The sequence below is a fragment of the Giraffa tippelskirchi genome, chromosome 9 (genome assembly GCF_054371585.1).
Source record: "Giraffa tippelskirchi isolate mGirTip1 chromosome 9, T2T-mGirTip1v1.2.pri, whole genome shotgun sequence".
Classification (NCBI taxonomy): domain Eukaryota; kingdom Metazoa; phylum Chordata; class Mammalia; order Artiodactyla; family Giraffidae; genus Giraffa; species Giraffa tippelskirchi.
In genome coordinates, this window is record NC_137283.1 from 946762 (window position 1) to 969888 (window position 23127).

The 23127-nt window shown below is 41.3% G+C and overlaps 1 protein-coding gene across 6 annotated transcripts in view; it reads right to left on the reverse strand.

Annotated features, from left to right (window-relative positions):
- Positions 1–23127, reverse strand: part of VOPP1 (VOPP1 WW domain binding protein) — a 152539-nt gene that overhangs the window by 67572 nt on the left and 61840 nt on the right. For all 6 annotated transcript variants that reach the window (XR_014065222.1, XR_014065223.1, XR_014065221.1 and 3 more), the window contains exon 2: positions 16644–16702. Coding sequence is in view for 1 of the 6 variants with exons in the window: in XM_081529441.1 (XP_081385567.1) it covers positions 16644–16702 (59 nt within the window). In the remaining 5 variants the exon portion in view is untranslated. The remainder of the gene's footprint in view (positions 1–16643; positions 16703–23127) is intronic.

A 23127-nucleotide genomic window follows, 5' to 3' on the forward strand; every position in this document is an offset into this window, starting at 1 on the left:
TGTGGGACTTCTGGTGAGACAAATGAAAGTAGATTTCAAAAGCAAGAGTAAAATCTCTAAAATAAGTGTGTGACCTGGATCTTCTCTCCCCACTGTGCTCTAAGGTAAGCTATAAGCACAAAACAGAAGTGTCCTTTGAACATATTTTCCACGGGGCAGGGAAAACCCTGAAACAGAATAAAAACACCATCTTGAGTCAAAATATCTCTAAGGAATTATCTTCTTATATCTCTAAGGAATTAGGAGAATCTTACACAAAGCACTTCACCCAGTAGAAATGAAAGGCAGAGTATATATATACACTGGAATATGTTTGTTAAATGAGATCTGTTAATAACTCATGATTTTTAAATTTAAAGATGCTTCAAAAAATTAACCGGTCAGTCATACATAAGTTTCACAGCTCCCTGGGGTACAAGCACCACCTCTGACCTGTACAACCAATGCCCAACAACCAGCATGTGGCAGACACTCAACAGGCATTGGCAGATTGAATGAATGAAGGAGGTGTAGCATCCCAGCTCCTCGAGTAGTAAGCACATGGCACCTGACTTGTGTCCTAAGGCAGGTCTGGCGTCCTGTGCAGACCACAGTGCCGAACCTTGCCACTCGGAACCCCAGCAATGGCAAGCTTGCGCTGGACACAAGTCTCCTGTACCTTCTGGGCCACGTCCAAGGAAACCACAATGGGGCTCGCTTCCAGCAACAACACACAAGGACAAGTGCTTGTAGCCAAGCCAAGGTTGTGATCTTTCTGCAGCTGGTGTCTACCTGCAGCAAATTAACCCTTGAACAATGTAAGCTGGGCCAGATTGGAAAGCATCCAAATCACTGCTTCTCACTCCCCTGGGATAAAAGTGTTCCTTTGCCCCAACTGGATGGAAAGCAGGAAGAAGAGCTTTCACATGTTAATTGACCCAATGGTAAAAACAAGATCTTCTCCTGGCTCCACTCTGAGCCTGTGGGTATGTCTGGACACTGACATGTCTCAGGGGTGCAGGCAAGCGGCAAAGCCCTGAGCCACAATCCAGAAGGTCAATACTCATGTTTCCAGTTAAGAAAGAAGCTAATTGAGAAGGTCAAGGGGCTAGCAAATGATGGAGCCCTGATGGAAACGTCTGGAACTGGACAAACACAGTGACTTCTCAGCACCGTGACTATACTGGATGCCACTGTGCCGTCCACTTTATAATAGTTAATTTTGTTATGTAAATTTCACCTCCATTTTTTCTTAATTGAAGCATAACTGATGTACAATGTTGTGTTAGTTTCAAGTGTTCAGCAAAATTATTAGATTATACATATATTCTTTTTCAGATTCTTTTTCCTTAGAGATTACTATAAAATATTGAATAGAGTTCCCTGTACTATGAAGTAGACTTCTGTTGAATATCTATTTTATATATAGTAGTATGTATCTGTTAATCCCAAACTTTTAATTTATCCCTCCCCCACTTCTCCCTGTGGTAACCATAAATTTGTTTTCTAAGTCTGTTGGTCTTATTTCTGTTTTGTATATAAGTTCATTTGTATCACTTTTTTATATTCCACAGATAAGTAATATTATATGATATTTGTTTTTCTCTGTCTGGCTTATTTCACTTAGTATGATAATCTCTAGGACCATCCACGTGGCTGCAAATGGCATTATTTCATTAATTTTTATGACTGAGTGATATTCCATTGTGTGCATATGTATATACATGTATGCTGCTGCTGCTAAGTCCCTTCAGTCGTGTCCGACTCTGTGCGACCCCATAGACGGCAGCCCACCAGGCTCCCCTATCCCTGGGATTCTCCAGGCAAGAACACTGGAGTGGGTTGCCATTTCCTTCTCCAATGCATGAAAGTTAAAAGGGAAACTGAAGTCGCTCAGTCGTGTCCGACTTTTTGCGACCCCATGGACTGCAGCCTACCAGGCTCCTCCGTCCATGAAATTTTCCAGGCAAGAGTACTGGAATGGGTTACCATTTCCTTCTCTGATGTACATGTATACATACATACATACACACATACATATATATATACATATATATGTATGTATGTATGTAAAACCCTCATCTTCTTTATCCATTCTTCTGCTGATGGACATTTAGGTTGCTTCCAGGTCCTGGCTATTGTAAACAGTGCTACAGTGAATAGTATATGTATCTTTTCAAACTAGAGTTTTCACCTTTTCCAGGTATATGCCCAGGAGTGGGACTGCTGGATCACGTGGTAACTCTATTTCTAGTTTTCAAAGAACCCCCATACTGTTCTCTATAATGGCTGCACCAATATACATTCCCACCAACAATGTGGGAGGGTTCCCTGTTCTCCACACCCTCTCCGGAATCTATTGTTTGTAGAATTTTTGATGATGGCCCTTCTGACCTGTGTGAGGTAGTTTTGATTTGCAATTCTCTAACAATTAGCAATGATGCCTCAATGGCAAAGAATCCACCTGCAATGTAAGAGACACAGGAGGTGCGGGTTCAATACCTGGGTCAGGAAGATCCCCTGGAGGAGGAACTGGCAACCCACTCCAGTATTCTTGCCTGAAAAATCCCATTGACAGAGGAAACTGATGGGTTATGGTCCAAAGGGTCACAGAGTCAGACACAACTGAGCATGCATGTCTTCTCTGGAGAAATGTCTATTTAACTCTCTTGCCCATTTTTTGATTGGATGTCTTTATATTGATTTGTATGAGCTGTTTGTATATTTTGGAGATTAATCATTGTCAGCCGCATCATTCGCAAATATCTTCTCCCATTCCATGGGTTGTCTTTTCATTTTGTTGATGATTTCCTTGTTGTGCAAAAGCTTTTAAGTTTATCTAGATACCAGTAGTTTATTTTTGTTTTATTTTCATAACTCTAGGAGATGGAGCCAAAAAGATACTGATTCAATTTATGTTAAAGATTATTCTGCCTATGTTTTCCTCTAGTTTTATGTGTCCAGTCTTACATTAAAGTGTATAATCCATTTTGAATTTGTGTGTGTGTGTGTGTGTGTGTGTGTGGTGTGAGAGAATGTTCTAATTCATTCTTTTACATGAAGCTGTCCGGTTTTCCCAGCACCACTTATTGAAGAAGCTGTCTTTTCTCCATTGTGTATGCTCGCCTCTTTTGTCATAGATTAAAGGACCATAAGTGCATGGGTTTATTTCAGGGCTTTCTCTCCTGTTCCAGTTATCTATATGTCTGTCTTTGTGCGAGTACCACACTGTTTTGATGACTGTAGCTTTGTAGTATAGTCTGAAGTCAGAAAGCTTGATTCCTCCAGTTCTAGTCTTCTTTCTCAAGATTGTTTTGGCTATTCGGGGTCTTTTGTGTTTCCATACAAATTTGAAAATTTTTTGTTTTAGTTCTGTGAAAAATGCCACTGGTAATTTGATAAAGATTGCACTGAATCTGTAAATTGCCCTAGGTAGTATAACCATTTTCACAACATTTATTCATATAAATCCAAGAATGTGGTATATCTTTCCACCTGCTTGTGTGGTCTTCAGTCGCTTTCACTACAGTCTTCTAGTTTTCAGAGAGTCTTTTGCCTCATTGGGTAAGTTCATTCCCAGATATTTAATTCTCTTTGATGTCATGATAAAAGGAATTGTTTCCTTCATTTCTCTTTCTGATAGTTTGCTGTTAAGTGTATAGAAATGCAGCCAATTTATGTATATTAATTTTGTATCCTATAACTTTACCAAATTCATTGATAAGCTCTAGTAGTTTTCTGGTAGCATCTTTAGGATTTTCTATGCAAAAAATGACAGTTTTACTTCTCCCTTTCCAATTTGGATTCCTTTTATTTCTTTTCCTTCTCTGATTGCTCTGGTTAGGACTTTCAAAACTATGCTGAATAAACGTGGCAGTAATGGACATCCTTGGCTTGTTCCTAATCTTAGAGGAAATGCTTTCATTTTTTCATCATTGAGTATGATGTTAACTGTAAATTTGGGATATATGTCCTTTATTATGTTGAGGTAGCCTCCCTCTATGCTCACTCTCTGAAGATATATTTTTTTTATCATAAATGGATGTTGAATTTTATAAAAGTTTTTCTGCATCTATTGAGATGATCATATGGTTTTTATTTTTCAATTTGTTAGTGTGACATAGCATACTGACTGACTGACTTGTGTATATTGAAAAATTTCTTTGCATGCCTGGTATAAATCCTACTTGATCATGGTATATGATCCTTTTAATGTATTGTTGGATACAGTCTGCTAATATTTTGTGAGGATTCTTGTAAATATGTTCATCGGTGATATTGGTGTGTAATTTTATTTTGTGGTAAATTCATCTCACTTAAATAAAAAGTAATAGAGCAAATATTTGAACCCTGATCTTCTGGACTCCAAAACATTTCAAAATCTATGATTAACAACAAGGTGCCAGAATATGTTACATGAAATCAAGAGAGAAACAAGCTGGCAGTAAGCAAACTGCAGAGGTGAAGGCAAGTGTCGAGTGCCACTCACATGCCATGTACTCTGCTGCCCAGCCAGGCAAACAGATGCGCATGTCATGGCTCCACCCACAAGCACTCAATGGATTTACAGCGCTGTGTGGCGACTCTCCAAGAGGCCGCGTCGGAGCCAACAAGCGGGGAGGAACAGGTTCCAGAGGAAAGAGGAACTGGGAAGCCTGCCAGGCAGAGAACACAGAAATGCCTGAGAGGAGCCAGAAGAGCCAACACGGACAAGTGGTGAGCACGGGATGGAGGAGCATCCACTCAAACCCACCCAACACTCAGGGATGTCCCCTTGGTGCCAGGCACTGTCCTAGGCATGAAGAATTCATTTAACATTTGTGGGTAAACAACAAGGCCCTACTGTACAGCACAGGGAACTCTATTCAGTATCTTGTGATGAACGATATTGGGAAAGAATGTGAAAAAGAATGTATTTATGTATAACTGATCACTTTGCTCTACAGCAGAGATTGAGACAACACTGTAAATCAGCTATATTTTGATAAAATTTTTAAGTGAATGAATTAATGCCATTTGCAGCAGCATGGATAAACATAGAGATATCATACTAAGTAAGCCAGACATAGACAAATATGATATGATATCACTTATATGTGTAATCTAAAAAATGATACAAATGAACTTATTAAGTTCATGAACAGAAAACCAAAATATACTCACAGACATACAGAATAAATTTATGGTTACTGAAGTGGGAAGTGGGGAGGGATAAATTAGGAATTTTGGATTAACAGGTACACTCTAGTATATAAAATAAACAAGGACCTACTGTATAGCACAAGGAACTATATTTAATACCTTGTAATAACCTACAATGCAAAAGAACCTGAAAAAGAATATATATATATATATATATATATATATATATATATATAAACTGGATCAACTTGCTGTACACTTGAAACTAATATAACATTGTAAAAAAACTATACTTCAAGTTTTAAAAAAGACAAAAAATACTTTAAAAATAAAGTTGTGGGGCTTGCCTTCATGAGACTCAAAATAAAGAAGATAAAACCAGACAAGTATCATGGAAACCTGCTGTTTACAGTTGGCCAAGAGTTTGAACTTTTTCCTAATGCCTCTAAGTAGGAAAACGACAGAAAGTTTTCAGTAATTTAGAAAGTGAGAACGTGACGGGAGAAGAGAATGAAAGGAGGCCCATCACGGAGTCACCGAGAGCTGCAATGACATTTCTATCAACATTCAGTGGTATTTTCACAGCAACAGGCAAAACAATCCTAAAATTTTTATGGAATCACAAAAGACCCTGAATAGCTAAAGCAATCATGAGAAAGAACTAAGCTGGAGGTATTACACTCCCTGACTTCACACTACATGACAAAGCTACTGTAATAAAACAATTTGGTACTGGCATGAATGTAGACACACTGACCCATGGAACAGAATAAAAAGCCCAGAAATGAACCCTTGCCTAAATGGTCAACTAATATTTAACACAAGAGCCAAGAGCATCCAATGGGGAATGAACAGTCTCTTTAACAAATAGAGCTGGGAAAACTGAAGAAACACTTGTAAAAAAAATGAAATTGAACCTCTCTCTTACACCACTAAAAAAATGACTTGAAATGGATCTAAAACTCCTAGAAGAAAATGTTGGGAAGAAAATCTCCAACATTGGTCGAGGCAAAGACTTTGGACATGACACTAGAAGCACAAACGGCAAAAACACAAAACACAAAAGGGACAACATCGACTAAAAAGCTTCTTTTCAGCAAAAGAAACGCTCCACAAAATGAAAAGGCAGTCTACTGAACGGAAGAAAATATTTGCAAACTACATATCACATATGGGGTTGATATCTAAAATATACAAGGAATTCATATAACTTAACAAGAAAAAAACCAAAGAATCCAATTTAAAAATGGGCAGGGGAAATGAATAGATTATTTCCCAAAAAAGACATAAAGGTGGCCAACAGGCACATGAAAACATGCTCAATATCACGTGTCATCAGGAAATGCAGACCAAAACCACACAGAGGAATCGCCTTACACTTGTTAGAGTGGCTGTCATCAAAAAGACAAGAAAAGCGTTGGTATGAAAAACGTGAACCCTGTAAACTAGTGGTAGGAATTTAAAATGTGAACCCTGTATACTACTGGTAGGAATTTAAACTGATGCAGACACTATCGAAATTAAAAATAGAACTGCCAATTATACTTCCAGTATATATGCAAAGGAAATGGAAATAAGATCTTGAAGAGATATCTGCAATCCTATGGTTCAGCCTTATTCACAACAGCCAAGAAATGGAAATAATCTGAGTGTCTGTCAATGGATGAATGAATAAAAGAAATGTACATATACACACAATGGAATTGTACTCAGTCCTGAGAAAGAGGGAAATCCTGGCATTCGCAACAATATAGACAGATTTTGAAGGCATTATGCTAAATGAAATAAGACAGATAGATGTATGATCTCACTTAGGCTTCACAGGTGACTCAGTTGCAAAAACTCCTCCCTGCCAAGCAGGTGATATGGGTTCAATACCTGGGTCCGGAAGATCCCTTGGCGAAGGAAATGGCAACCCACTCCAGTATTCTTGCCTGGAGAATCCCATGGACAGAGGAGCTGGGCAGGCTACAGTCCACGGGGTCACAAAGGGTCAGACATGATTTGGTGACCAAACAACAACAACAATGATCTCACTCATATGTGGAAGCAGAAGTTACAGAAAAAGAAGGTAACACAGTGGTTACTACCAGGCAATGGGGGCAGGCAGGGGTATGCAATGAGGAGACGTGTGTCAAAGACTACAAACTTCCAGTTATAAGATGAATAAGTTTGGGGGACCTAAGGCACAGAATAGTGATTGCAGTTAATACTATTTTATTATATACTTTAAAGTTACTAAAAGAGTAGATCTTAAATGTTCTCATCATCAAAAAAAAATGGCAATTCTGTGACGTGATGTAGGTGTTAGCTAATGCAATGGTGGTAATCATTTTGTAATGTATAAGTGTATCAAATTACCATATTATATGCCTTAAATCTATACAATGTTATACGCCAATTATATCTTAATAAAACGGGGGATAGTTTGTAACAATGGTTTAGATGAGCATTAACAGAGGTATGGATTCAGGTGAGGCATGGGAACAGAGAGAAGAGGGAGAGAACAATCAGAGATAGATTCAAGAGCCAGGTGTGTGTGGCTGGAGTGTTCAAGTGGCTATGGTGTTGAATGACATAAATTCATGTGAGGTGCATAAACAATGCCTAACCTATATTAAGTGCTCAATGAATGTTACCTATTATTATTTTTATACAGAGCATCAGTATTCTAAAAATCGAATGATGTTACTTTTCTATTTTTAGGACCTTTCCCCTCACTATCTGCAGAGAAGAGAGGTGAAAGGAATCCAAACTAGACCATCTGAGTGACAAAACAGGGCTTGTCTTTCTTTGAGTGTTTCTATCAAAGCAAAACACTTACAAAATATGTAGTCAATAAATAAATGTATAAAGGAACAAAGGAGCAAGGACCTCTGACTACTAAAAATCAGGAAATAGTTCATCAGCTGATCTACAAATCAATTTGAGAAAGATCCATTTTCAAGAAAGAACACACACACAAGATCAAGAACACAAAAGAAGACAAGGCTGAGCCACATCTGCATAAGACGCTGAGTCAAGAACTCAAGGAAGAGGGTTCTGTTGAGACATTAGTCTGCCATCTTCTTGGTCAGCCAACTTTCCGAATAAAGTCAGATTCCTTGCTTCAACACCTTATCTCTCAGATTCATTGGCCTGTCATGCGGTGAGAAGAGCAAGCCTGGAATCAGTAACAAACGTAATTTGAAGGCCTTAATAGATGTCTAAGAAAATAAAGAGAAAACAAAGCAAACCAAATCATTGACACACGGAGAGATTGTGGGATCTTGGTTCCCCAGTGAGAGATTGGGCCTCAGCCTTTGGAGTGGGAGTGCTGAGTCCCGGGCCCAAGGTTTCCAGAGAACTCCTAACCCCAGGGAGTATTAATTAGTGAAAACTCCCACAAAGGCCTCCACTTGTATCCAACACCCAGCACCACGCAACACCCAGCACCCAGGGCAGAACACCTCACCAAACAACAGGCAAGACAACAACGCAAAGCCAATCATCAGCAGACAGACACCCGAAAACATACCACCTCACACAGCCCTGCTCATCCAGAAGGAAAAAAAACTCACCTTCTACCACCAGAATGCAGACACAAGTCCCTCCCAACACAAAGCATACACAAACCACTGGACCAGTCTTTCTCACTGATGGCAGAAACAAAAAGGAAGTAGGAATATGACCATAAAGCCTAGGAAAAGGAGACCTCAAACACAGTAAGTTAGAAAAAAAGAAAAGATAGAGAAATGTTGTAAAATGAAAGAACAAGGTAAAAACTCACAAGATCAAATAAATGAAGAGGAACTAGGCAAACTATTTGAAAAAGAATTCAGAATAATGATAACAAAGATGATTCAAAACCTTGAAAACTGAATGGACAAAATACAAGAGTCAATTAACACATTTAACTAGGACCCAGAAAAAATAAAAAACAAACAGAGACAAATAACACAATTACTGAAATTAACAATATTCTAGAAGGAATAAATAGAAGAATAAATGAGGCAGGAGTATGCATAAGTGAATTGGAAGATAGAATGGTGGGAAAAAATGCTGAAGAGTAGAAAAAAGGAAAAAGAATGAAAAGAATTAAAGACAGCATCAGAGACCTCTGGGACAATATTAAATGCACCAACATCCGAATTACAGGGTCCCCAGAAGGAAATGGGGCTTCTCAGGCCCTGAAAAGGTGGCTCAGTGGGTAAAAAAGTGCCTGCAGTGCAGAAGGTGGAGGAGACATGCATTCAATTCCTGGGTCAGGAAGATCCCCTGGAGGAGGGCATAGCAACCCGCTCCAGTATTCTTGTCTGGAGAATCTCATGGACAGAGGAGCCTGGTGGGCTACCGTCCATAAGGTCAGAGTCAGACATGACAGAAACGACTGAGCACGTGTCCATGCACAGAAGAAGAGAAAAAGGGTCTAGAAAATCTTTGAAGAGCCTACAGACAAAGACTTCCCTAACATGGAAAAAGAAATAGGTAAGTCCATGAAGCACAGAAAAACCAGTACAAGATAAACCCAGGAGAAATACACTGAGACACATACAAATCAAACTAACTAAGATGAAACAAAACAAAGCAAGTGAAAAGCCACAAGCAGCACACAAGGGAATCCCCGCACGATCAACGGCCGATCTTTCACTACAAGGGAACCCCCGCACGATTAACAGCCGATCTTTCAGCAGAAACTGCAGGCCAAGAGGGAATGGCTGGATATATTTAAAGTACTGAAAAGGAAAAAAATCTACAACCAAGATATCTCTACCTGGCAAGGATCTCATTCAACATTGAGGGAGAAAACAAAAGCTTCACAAACAAGCAAAAGATAAGAGAATTCAGCACTACCAAACCAGCTTTATAATAAAGATTAAAGGGACTTCTATAGCAAGGAAATACAAGAGAAAGAAAAGACCTACAAAAACCAACTCAAAACAATCACAAAAATGCCAATAGGAACAAATATATCAATAATTACTTTAAATTCAAATGGTTTAAATATTTCAACCAAAAGACACGGAATGGCTGAATGGATGAAAAAATAAGACCCACATATATGCTGTCTACAAGAGACCCGCTTCAGACCTAGAGACACATACAGACTGAAAGAAACAGTGTGGAAAAAGATATTCCATGCAAATGTAAGTCAAGAGGAAGCCAGAGTAACAATTCTCATATAAGACAAAACAGAACTTAAGATATAGACTACTACAAGAGATAAGGAAGGACACTCAATCCAGTTCAGTTCAGTCACTCGGTCATGTTTGACTCTGCAACCCCATGGACTGCAGCATGCCAGACCTCCCTGTCCATCACCAACTCCCGGGCTTTAATCAAATTCATGTCCATTGAGATGGTGATTCCATCCAACCATCTCTTCCTCTGTTGTCCCCTTCTCCTTCTGCCTTCAATCTTTCCCAGTATCAGGGCCTTTTCAAGTGAGTCAGTTCTTCACATCAGGTGGCCAAAGTATTGGAGTTTCAGCTTCAACATCAGTCCTTCGAATGAATATTCAGGACTGATCTCCCTTGCGATGGACTAGTTGGATCTCCTTACAGTCCAAGGGACTCTCAAGAGTCTTCTCCAACACCACAGTTCAAAAGTATCAATTCTTCGATGATCAGCTTTCTTTATACTCCAACTCTCACATCCATACTGGACTACTGGAAAAACCAAAGCCTTGATTAGATGGACCTTTGTTGGCAAAGTAACATCTCTACTTTTTAATATGCTGTCTAGGCTGGTCATAACTTTTCTCCCAAGGAGTAAGCATCTTTTAATTTCATGGCAGCAGTCACCATCTGCAGTGATTTTGGAGCCCAGAAAAATAAAGTCAGCCACTGTTTCCACTGTTTCTCCATCTATTTGTCATGAAGTGATGGGATCAGATGTCATGATCTTAGTTTTCTGAATGTTGAGCTTTAAGCCAACTTTTTCACTCTCCTCTTTACCTTTCATCAAGAGGCTCTTTAGTTCTTCTTTACTTTCTGCCATAAGGGTGGTGTCATCTGCATATCTGAGGTTATTGATATGTCTCCTGGCAATCTTGATTCCAGCTTGTGCTTCATACAGCCCAGCATTTCTCATGATGTCCTCTGCATACATGTTAAATAAGCAGGGTGGCAATATACAGCCTTGATGTACTCCTTTTCCTATTTGGGACCAGTCTGTTGTTCCATGTCCACTTCTAACTGTTGCTTCCTGACCTGCATACAGATGTCTCAAGAGGCAGGTCAGGTGGTCTGGTATTCCCATCTCTTTCAGAATTTTCCACAGTTTGTTGTGATCCACACAGACAAAGGCTTTGGCATAGTCAATAAAGCAGAAATAGATGTTTTTCTGGAATTCTCTTGCTTTTTCGATGATCCAGTGGATGTTGGCAATTTGATCTCTGGTTCCTCTGCCTTTTCTAAAACCAGCTGGAACATCTGGAAGTTCACAGTTCACGTATTGCTGAAGCCTAGCTTGGAGAATTTTGAGCATTACCACTTTCCTAGCGTGTGAGATGATTGCAATTGTGCAGTAGTTTAGGCATTCTTTGGCATTGCCTTTCTTTAGGATTGGAATGAAAACTGACCTTTTCCAGTCCCGTCGCCACTGCGGAGATTTCCAAATTTGCTGGCATATTGAGTGCAGCACTTTCACAGCACTATCTTTTAGGAACTGAAATAGCTCACCTGGAATTCCATCACCTCCACTAGTTTTGTTCGTAGTGATGCTTCCTAAGGCCCACTTGACTTCGCATTCCAGGATGTCTGGCTCTAGGTGAGTGTGAGTGATCACACCACTGTGATTATCTGGGTCATGAAGATCTTTTTCGTACAGTTCTTCTGTGTATTCTTGCCACCTCTTCTTAATATTTTCTGCTTCTGTTAGGTCCATACCATTTCTGTCCTTTATTGAGCCCATCTTTTCATGAAATGTTCCCTTGGTATCTCTAATTTTCTTGAAGAGATTTCTAGTCTTTCCCATTCTATTGTTTTCCTCTATTTCCTTGCACTGATCCCTGATGAAGGCTTTCTTATCTCTCCTTGCTATTCTTTGGAACTCTGCATTCAAATGGGTATATCTTACCTTTTCTCCTTTGCTTTTCTCTTCTCCTCTTTTCACAGCTATTTGTAAGGCTTCCTCAGACAGCCATTTTGCTTTTTTGCATTTCTTTTTCTTGCTAACACCCTCTTCAAACAACACAAGAGAAAACTCTACACATTGACATCACCAGATGGTCAACATCAAAATCAGATTGATTATGTTCTTTGCAGCAAAAATGGAGAAGCTCTATACTGTCAGCAAAAACAAGACCAGGAGCTGCCTGTGGCTCAGATCATGAACTCCTTATTGCAAAATTCAACTTAAATTGAAGAAAAGAGGGAAAACCACTAGACCATTCAGGTATGACCTAAATCAAATCCCTTACGATTATACAGTGGAAGTGAGAAATAGATTTAAGGGACTAGATCTGACAGAGTTCCTGATGAAGTATGGATGCAGTTTCGTGATATTGTATAGAAGACAGGGATCAATACCATCCCCATGAAGGACTCTACATAATGACAAGGGATCAATCCAAGAAGAAAACATAAAATTGTAAATATTTATGCATCAAATATAGGAGTACCTCAATACATAAAGTAAACACTAACAGACGTAAAATGGGAAATTGACAATAACACGATAGTAGTTTAGGGGACTTTAACACTCCACTTACACTGATGGGCAGATCATCAAACAGGAAGGCACAAGGAAACACAAGCCTTAAATGACACATTAGATGAGATGGACATAATTGACATCTTCAGGAAATTTCATGAAAACGCAGAAGAATATACTTTCTTCTCAAGGGCACATGATCATTCTCCAGGACAGACCACATCTTGGGTCACAGTCAAGCCTCAGTAAATTTCAGAAAAACTTAAATTATATCAAGCATCTTTTCTGACCACAACGATATGAAACTAGATACCAATTAAAGGAAAAAAACTGTAAAAAGCACAAACACATGGATATTCAACAATACATTTCCAATAATCAACAGGTTGCTGAAGAAATAAAAAGGGAAATGAAAAAATTCCTAGAAAGAAATGACAATGAAAACATGACAACTCAAACCTATGGGATCCAGCAAAGGCAGTTCTGAAAGGGAAGTTTATAGTAATATAATATCACCTCAAGAAACAACAAGGACATCAAATAGACAACTTACCTTTACACCTGAAACAACTAGAAAAAGATAAACAAATAAACCTCAAAATTAATAGAAGGAAAGAAAGCATAAAGACCATAGCAGAAATAACTGAAAAAGAAATGAAGGAAACAATAGTAAAGATTAATAAAACTAAAAGCTGGTTCTTTGAGAAAAGCAACAAAATTGACAAACCATTAACCAGACTCATCAACAAAAAAAGGGAGAAGATTCAAATCAACGAAATAAGAAATGAAAAAGGAGAGGTTACAACAGACAATGAGAAATGAAAATGATAAGATGCTATTATGAGCAATTATATGCCAATAAAGTGGACAACCTGGAAGAAATGAACAGATTCTCAGGAAAGTACATACTCTAGAAGGAATCAATGGAGAAGGCAATGGCACCCCACTCCAGTACTCTTCCCTGGACAATCCCATGGACAGAGGAGCCTGGTGGGCTGCAGTCCATGGGGTCGCTAAGAGTCGGACACGACTGAGCGACTTCACTTTCACTTTTCACTCTCATGCATTGGAGAAGGAAATGGCAACCCACTCCAGTGTTCTTGCCTGGAGAATCCCAGGGAAGGGGGAGCCTGGTGAGCTGCCGTCTATGGGGTCGCACAGAGTCGGACACGACTGAAGCGACGTAGCAGCAGCAGCAGCAGCAAGGAGAGAAAAGAGTTATATACAGAAAACTATAAGACACTGATGAAAGATATCAACGATGACATGGACAGACGAAAGGATATTCCATGTTCTTGTTTTGGAAGAATCAATACTGCGAAAATGATTCTACTACTAAATGAAACCCACAGGTTCAATGCAATCCCTATTTTACCCTATTTAGTCCCTAAATTACCAATGGCATTGTTCATAGAACTAGATCAAAGAACTTCACAGTTTGTATGGAAACACAAAACACAAAGTGGGGAGTGGAGGAATCAACTTTCCTGACTTCAGACTATACTACAAAGCCACAGTGATCAAGACAGCATGGTACAGTATAAAAACAGAAATACAGACCAATGGAACAACATACAAAGCCTAGAGATAAACCCACGCACCTACGGGCACCTTATCTTTGACAAAGGAAGCAAAATACACAATAGAGAAAAGACAAGTCTCTTCAATAAGTGGCCCTGGGAAAACTGGATGGTGAAAGAATGAAATCAGAACACTTCCTAACACCATGTATCAAAGAGCCGGTGGGAGTCCCAAACAGACAATCCTCCAAAGAAGACATACAGATGGCTAATAAACACATGAAGAGATGTTCAACATCACTCATTAGAGAAATGAAAATCAAAACTACAATGAGATATCACCTCATCAATATCATTTGATGATACTGGCCATCATCAAAAAGTCTACAAACAAAAAATGCTGGATAGGGTGTGGAGAAAAGGGAACCCTCTTGCACTGTTGGTGGGAGGATCAATGTAAATTGATCCAGCCAGTATGGAAGATGGTATGTAGATTCCTTAAAAAAAAAACAGGAATATAACCACCATATGACCTAGCAATCCCACTACCAGGCATATACCCTGAGGAAACCAAAATTGAAAAAGACACATGTACCCCAATGTCCATTGCAGCTCTATTTACAACAGCTAGAACACGCAGGCAACCTGGATGCCCATCAACAGATGAGCAGATAAAGAAGTTGTGTTACATACACACAACGGAATATGACTCAGCCATAAAAAGGAACGCATCTGAGTCAGTTCTAATGAGGTGGATGAACCTAGAGTATATTACACAGAATGAAGTAAGTCAGAAAGATAGGTATCGTACACTAACACATATATATGGAATCTAGAAAGATGGTACTGATGAACCTATTTGCAGGGCAGCAGTGGACACAGAGACATAGAGAACAGACTTACGGACACAGGGAGAGGGGAGGAGAGAGTGAGAAGTATGGACAGAGTAACATGGAAACCTGTGTTACCATATGTAAAATAGACACCCAACGGGAATTCGCTCTACGGCTCAGGGAACTCAAACAGGGCTCTGCATCAACCTAGAGGGGTGGGGTGGGGAGGGCGACGGGAGGGAGGCTCAGGAGGGAGGGGACATATGTACACCTGTGGCTGATTTATGCTGATGTTTGGCAGAAACCAACACAATATTGTAAAGCAATTTTTTAAAAAAGCACTACAACTTCGCAAGGAAAATCCACTGTGCTAAGAACCAAATCTTCCATCTCCCTGTTATCCCACAACCATTTTTCCTCAACACGACGACTCTGTAATTAGAACCAAAGCCCTTCTGCTGCTGCTCTATCTTTCAAGTAGATGCTGTCTTTCTGCAGCTGCAGAGCATTTGTGCCAGGGCTACACCCTGCGGGGCATTAATGACTCCTGCTTTTCGATATGAAACCAAGGCAGAAAAACTGGCCCTTCACCTGTATTCCATTCCCACTCACAGCCCAGCAACCTTCCCCACATACACTGGTCTCTTCAAGATTAAAAACCGACAACAACATGTGAGAAAAATATACATCTTGGCCAATTAGGAAATAACCCTCTTTGCTATTAAGTATAGTATTTCCTGTCCAATGTCCCCATATACTAGAAAATAGTGTTTCTGCTATAACAATTACATGCATTACTAAAATTTTTCACGTTTAACAAAATTCAATACAAGGGTTTTGGGGGAAAAATTGCTTTGGCGCATTCCACTTGAAACTTATGGAACTTCAAAACATAATCAAAAATAGTAATTGATAACCTAGACGGTTAATCTGGCCACCTAGGCAGGTGTATCAGTGGAGCTAGTGGCTACCATAGCAGATATAAAAATACATAGAAACAGACACAGCGATGCTTTAATAAAAGCAGTACTGGTAGGTGCCGAGGGCACAGGAAGAGGCGTGACCTGCAGACGTGCAAGGCTGACTGCACCTGCCTAGAGAGGTGCCAGGGCCAGGTGACCCTTGTGATCACTGTCATCTCTCTCCCTCTTTCACTCACACTCACAGCAGAACTAAGTACTTTTTCCTGCCCTAGTCAAGTTCAAAATTCTTTCCCACCACCCCTGCTCCCTTTGCTTAGGAAGATTTGTATAAATCAATATAACGTTGGCCTTGCTTAGATATTCTGCCCTCACCAATGACATACAAGCTGACATGCCTCACAGAACACAGCACTCAGAATTCTACACTCTCCTCAGAGCAGCTGGTCTGGTCCTCAGGGAGGTTGCCTGCTCATTCAGGGGCACAGGCAGGTGAAACCAGGGCTAGAGGCCTCCCAAGGATGGGTTTGCCCCATTCCAAAACCACTCCTGTGATCTGTGAAAGAAAGAATTCCCAGAGAAAGATGTGACCACAGATACGTTCAAATACTTACATATAGTAAGTGGGATAGAGTCCTTCAAAATACCAGCAATGTTTTTTGGCCTCTGTGCACTGGAAATAGAAGGAAGAAAAGATTTGTCAGTGAAAACTCATTTGCATACTGTTGAGAAGATCTCACGCCAAAAAACAAGGAAGGATGAGTGAAAGCAGCTTAAAGTGTGAGAAGCAGGCATTGGCGGGACAATGAACCAGAGGGAGATTCACCTGCTACATGACTTTTTATTTCTTCAAAATTTTTGAAAGAGAAGAAACATCTATTTCCCCATCATTTTTCTAGCTTTTCTAAGTACAAGGGGATGAATAATTCATTAAAATGCAAATCAAAAACAATCCATTTTTTAAAAATTCACATGGTATGATACTTCAAATATCTAAAGATGCTAGAAATAATTACAAAGATTTCCCCTAATTTTTGTTTTTGAAAAACATCTCCCAGAGTTTTCACTTGTCTAGATCTTTATATTTCAGGATATAGTGACTCTAGAACAATGTGGTGGTTCGGAGCACACACCCTCCCCACAGCTGAAAATTCATGTAGAACTTATGGGTCAGCCCTCCATCACCACGGCTCCACAGATGATTTAGTGTTGTTGTATTTACTACTGAAAAAAAAATCACGTGTAAGTGGAGCCATGCAGTTCAAACCCATGTTGTTCAAGGGTCTACAGTATTCCAGAAGGTATATTCCCCAGTGGGCACCTCTGCCTGCCAGACTGTGAGACAGAACTGACCTAATACAATCAGAGGGGGCTGCCCTCGTTCATTCCCAGGGATGAGACAGATGGGAGGGGGGAAAAGGAGGGGCTTCCCTGTGCTTTCCAAGGAAGTGGAGGCTGAATTTTCCAGATGGCAGGGCTGAGCAGATGTGATACCACCCTGGGGGGTTCAGTATCTCAAACACCTTACAAGTGACAGGAAGCCAGCGGCACCAACTGCAAGTAAGAGCTCCAAGCAGAAATGCTCTGACCGAGCTGAACAAGGCTTTTCTAAAATTACTCCACTCATGCCATTATTTTTAAAAAAATACACAACTTCCTACCTTCATGACCCAGTTCACTGGCTCCCATATGTAAATAACACCTTCAAAATATTACAATGCAAAAGCACCAGCAGGAAAAGGCACAGTGAAAACAAAGCTTTCTTTCTGCAGGGCAGGGACCAACTGTGTTGTTCAGCCCCCTTCCCCGGGGTGTATGCTGATGCCCCTCTACCTCAGTCTGCCTGACAGCTGTAGACGGTCAGAAGCACACCCCAAACCTACAGCAGAATGCCAAGGGAGAGGTGCGTATGAATGTTATGTGTTAGGCTGGCTAAATTCAATGAGTTATGAAAAGAGTATGGAACACTGGATTTTAAAAATGCTTTAACACACTAAGAAGCACATTCGGGGAGCCTGAAGTAACCCAGCTTTATTAATGGAAAATGAGCTGAATTTAGACTAGGTTAGCTCTTGTCCAATTCAAGAACGAAGCTCAGACAGCTAAAGAAATCAGTTTATTTTGTCAAGGAAGAGCAATTTCAGGTCTGTACTCTAAAGAAATCAGTTTATTTTGTCAAGGAAGAGCAATTTCAGGTCTGTACTCTAAGTTACAATTCATTGCACTAGAGTCTTCTATGATAAACTGAGAAACCAGGTCTCACTTCCAGATGGCATTTCCAATGTCTCTTCTTCATTCTCCACCACCACTAGAGACAGAGACACTTTCTTGGAATTCAACACTGAAGTTCCACACACAGGCAAGAAATGGTGTCCCTAATGCCAGTCCTGAAACTCGGGACACCAGAGCCAAGTCCACCCTGTACCCCCCACCCCGCCCCGCTTATTGGTGCTCTGGTCACCCCCCACGGGCATCTCACTGGAGACTCAGACCCACGGGCCAGGAGCAAGGGCCAGCAGCGCCTCAGCGGGCAGGACCTGAGATGCTGGCCTCGGCGTCTGCGGTGGAACCACCCTTTACAGCCACATTTTTGGACCCAAGCACCACATCTCCTAACTCTTAAGGTAACAACAAAAATAGTATCATTACTGCCTTTAAGGATTTTTTTCTTGGTGTGTCAATATGAGGATCAAACACTGGGACCCCTAACGGGTGTCTTGCTCAAAATCCCGTTTCTTTACAGTGTCGTTTCTCCTAGATGAATCAACGTTATTCTGAAGAACGTCCTTTGCCCACCTCCCACGCCCCCATGTCGCTGTCTGACTGGAGGTGGGCTGCTCCCAGATCCCCCATCAGCAGGTGAGAGGCTGGGGAAGGCGGGTTCCCAGTTTGGGCCTCCTCTGAACTTAGCAGCAGCGCGGGTGGTGGGAAGATGCACACGCTTGCCTGGCAGAACCCATGGGAGCGTGAGCTTGCGTGCTACAGCGGGTTACATAGCACCTTGAATTGTGAGACGGCACAACTCTCAGAGACTCCCACACGTGGCTGTTGGGAAGGAAGAGCAATCTCTGCAAAACTATGGTTGCATTTCTCTCTCCCTGATCCCTCTCCACAAAGATGGAACACCGCATGCACAAGGCTATGTACTGTGGGATTATTTCTAATAACAAAATTCTGGAAACATTGTAAATACATACTCACAGCAGGCTGATCAGATAGAGAAGAGTATGTCCATACAATGGAGGACTAAGCAGCCAACAAGAATGAAGCTTCTCAGAAGCAGAATGAAATGATTTCCACAATGCAGTGCTGTGAAAAAGCAGTGTTAAGAAGGGCAGATGCAGCACTCTAATTTTTATGGAAAAGGAAACTCGAACATTTGATTAATTTTTTTTTACAAAACGAACCACAGGAAAGGTATAGTGAAAAGTAAGGAGCATACTTGCCCTGCAGGGGAGGTGGCAGAGGTGTGGCAGAGGCGGGCAGGGATGGGGATCCGGGGAGCACACTCTTTTTTTGGCCACACTGCGCGGCATGCAGGATCTTAGTTCCCTGACCAGGGATCAAACTTGTGCCCCCTGTAGTAGAAGTACGAAGTCTTAACCATTGGACCATCAGGAAAGCCCCGAGTATACTGTTTTATACAGGCTGATTTCTGAATCATGTAAATGTTTTTCATATTCAAAAAACAAAGTCTGGAGAAGGAGATGGCAACCCACTGCAGTATTCTTGCCTGGAGAATCCCAGGGACAGAGGAGCCTAGCAGACTATAGTCAGTGGGGTCGCAGAAGTGTCAGGCACGACTTAGTGACTAAACGACAACAACACTTAAATTGTACAATATGATGCATTTTTATATATGTGTGCACCTATAATATCACAAAATTAAGGTAATGAACATATTACCCACAAAACTTTTCTTATGCCCCTTAATGATTTCTTCTTGTCCTCCCTATCCAGGTGCAACTATTGATTTATTTCACTTCATAATGCATTAGTTTGAATACTCTAGAATTTTATATAAATGTAATACAGTACGAGATTTTTTATACCTTCTATCAGTAAACATAATTGCTTTGAGATTATTTACTGTTGTTGGGAATATCAATATATTATTCCTTTTTGCATCGAGTAATGTTTCCCTGTGTATGGATGTTATACAGTTGTTTATCCATCAGTTGTTAACAAACATTTAGGTTGTTTCCATGGCTTCCCTGGTGGCTCAGATGGTAAAGAATCTGCCCGCAATGTGGGAGACCCAGGTTCAATCCCTGGGTTGGGAAGATCCCCTGGAGAAGGAAATAGCAACCCACCCCAGTATTCTTGCCTGGAGAATTCCATGGAGAGAGGAGCCTGGTGGGCTACAGTCCATGGGGTCCAAAGAGTTGGACACAGCTCAGTGAGTAACACACTAGGTTGTTTTCAGGTTCTATCTTTTAAAAATAAGGTATATTTGAAGCAAAAAGAGAAGAAAAAGATAAAGTCAGGAAGGATTTTTAAAAAGTCCACTTTCCCAAGCTTGAAGAGATTCCCTGAGTTCCATCATGGAGCTCTTACACAGGCTACCACTTTGTTGGGAGCAACCACACAGAGGGAGCTGGGATTAACACAAGAGACTTACAAAAACACCCTCCCCTCCTGCTGCCCAAAGATGCCAAGGTCCCCCTTTCCTACCCACTCTTGCTCAGACCACCCCGAGTCTCTTCCCAGCATTTGCTGGGATGTCTAGTAAATCCATTGATGTTTGCTGACTATTCTGGCGATGACCTTTCATCACTCATCACTAAAGCCACTCAAATAAGATCTATTTTTAAAATATTAACCCAGTTTGTTCTTTATAAAATATTCTCTAAGAAAATGTTGCAGTTATATTTCCTGAGACAGAAGAGAAAAATCTCTGTTAAACTGAGCTAGCTACCTACCATTTAAATTCTTGAAATTTGCTAATATCCAGGCAACTTCTTCACTACTCTTGGATGCTGGACTTTTACAACAGCTTTTATCAATAGAGCAACAACACATATATATATATGGTACCTCACAGAAGTTAACACATCTTTACATCATTTTACAGCTGAATAATATGAAGAACACAAGTCATGTTTCATTAATTGTAAGACAATTTCATTAATTGTAAAACTGGATGAGGACTGGGGAGTCCTGATCCTTTCCACTGTTGAGCCTCTCCTCCAGGAAAAGCTGGTTAACTGAGCACCAGTGTTAAAGTCACCTTGCACAAGCACCTGAGAGACCCAGTGGTAAAAACGGAGATCAGGCTCTCCAGGCGGGAAGTGCAGAGGGAGATGCCTGCTGCACCCACCCAGGATCCAGGCGGGAAGTGCAGAGGGAGATGCCTGCTGGACCCACCCAGGATCCAGGCGGGAAGTGCAGAGGGAGATGCCTGCTGCACCCACCCAGGATCCAGGCGGGAAGTGCAGAGGGAGATGCCTGCTGGAACCCACCCAGGATCCAGGCGGGAAGTGCAGAGGGAGATGCCTGCTGGAACCCACCCAGGATCCAGGCGGGAAGTGCAGAGGGAGATGCCTGCTGCACCCACCCAGGATCCAGGCGGGAAGTGCAGAGGGAGATGCCTGCTGCACCCACCCAGGATCCAGGCGGGAAGTGCAGAGGGAGATGCCTGCTGCACCCACCCAGGATCCAGGTAGGAAGTACAGAGGGAGATGCCTGCTGGACCCACCCAGGATCCAGGCGGGAAGTACAGAGGGAGATGCCTGCTGGAACCCACCCAGGATCCAGGTGGGAAGTACAGAGGGAGATGCCTGCTGCACCCACCCAGGATCCAGGTAGGAAGTACAGAGGGAGATGCCTGCTGCACCCACCCAGGATCCAGGTAGGAAGTACAGAGGGAGATGCCTGCTGGAACCCACCCAGGATGGAAAGCCAGGTTCTACCAAGCGAAAGTCTACCAGCAGAGCCACAGTTAGCCTACCAATTCCAGTTTCCAAATCAGCATAAACACCAGGATTCACAGTGTTGCCTGACAGCTCAAGCATTGCAGATGTGGTCAAAATGGGCATTTGTAAAGGTGAGTGAGGGTGCTTTCCAGAATACTCCCCAACAGAGCTGGGCTGTCAGAGGCAAGACAGGCAGATGGCAGCATGGCAAAAAGTGTGAAGAAGGCGCTGTGCCAGGTCCCACTGCACAAGGGCCAGGATGAATCCACCCCATAGAGGAAGGATACATTAAAACCTAAAGAACTGTATCCAATTCTGACGGCCACTCACCAACCACATTGTCAGTTGGTCTGGATCTCAGCATCCTTTCTTCTAAAACAGGATGGACCCTCATCCCTGCTGAATGTATGAGTGAACTAAGTGAGATTGAATACCTCAAAATGCCTGGCCAGACCGGGGTATGGCTCCAGGAATCCCACAGCCAGGTAGCACTGTATTTGGAAATATGCATCCTGAAGCCAGCTTTCTTAATTCTCTGGAACAAATGACTTCCAAGGCTTATTTTTACTGTGATCATTTATCATTTAAGCAAAAAAAAAAAAAATCATGAGAACAAAGATTCTAAATATATAATACCTTACATTTTGGAAAACTGTGGTATGCAGTTTTCTAAAATCACCTTAAAAGAATAAGCCCCTTTCAAAAAAGAGTTTGAAAAGTAAACAAGGGGAAAAAAACCCATTTCAAGGTTTTATGTCTACCTCCAAAAGTAGCTCGACTCATTCTATAAAGATATTATTACCATGACTTCCTAAAAACTGACCATCTACTGAAACAGAAAATAGATTTGTTAGGAGAGATCAGCCAGCTCCTCGCTGCCACTGATGGCGTCCTCGACAGCCAGGATGCTCCACCATGTTCTGGGCAAACAGGGGGCCTTCACTGCTCACGGAAGCACCAGTAGTATAGCCATCTATTTCCTGAAGGCAGAGTGGAGAGTAGCAACATTCAATTTATAAACTATTGACAAAGCACAACCTGCAGGAATGTGAGAAAACATTTACTCTCAGGCACAATCCCAGTGAGAGAATCTTAAGATTCCAACTGGAAAGGCTTGTAAGTTGTCTGTACTCAGGAAAGAATCCTAGCAGTCTGTCATTCAAGGATTATGATATTTACAAAT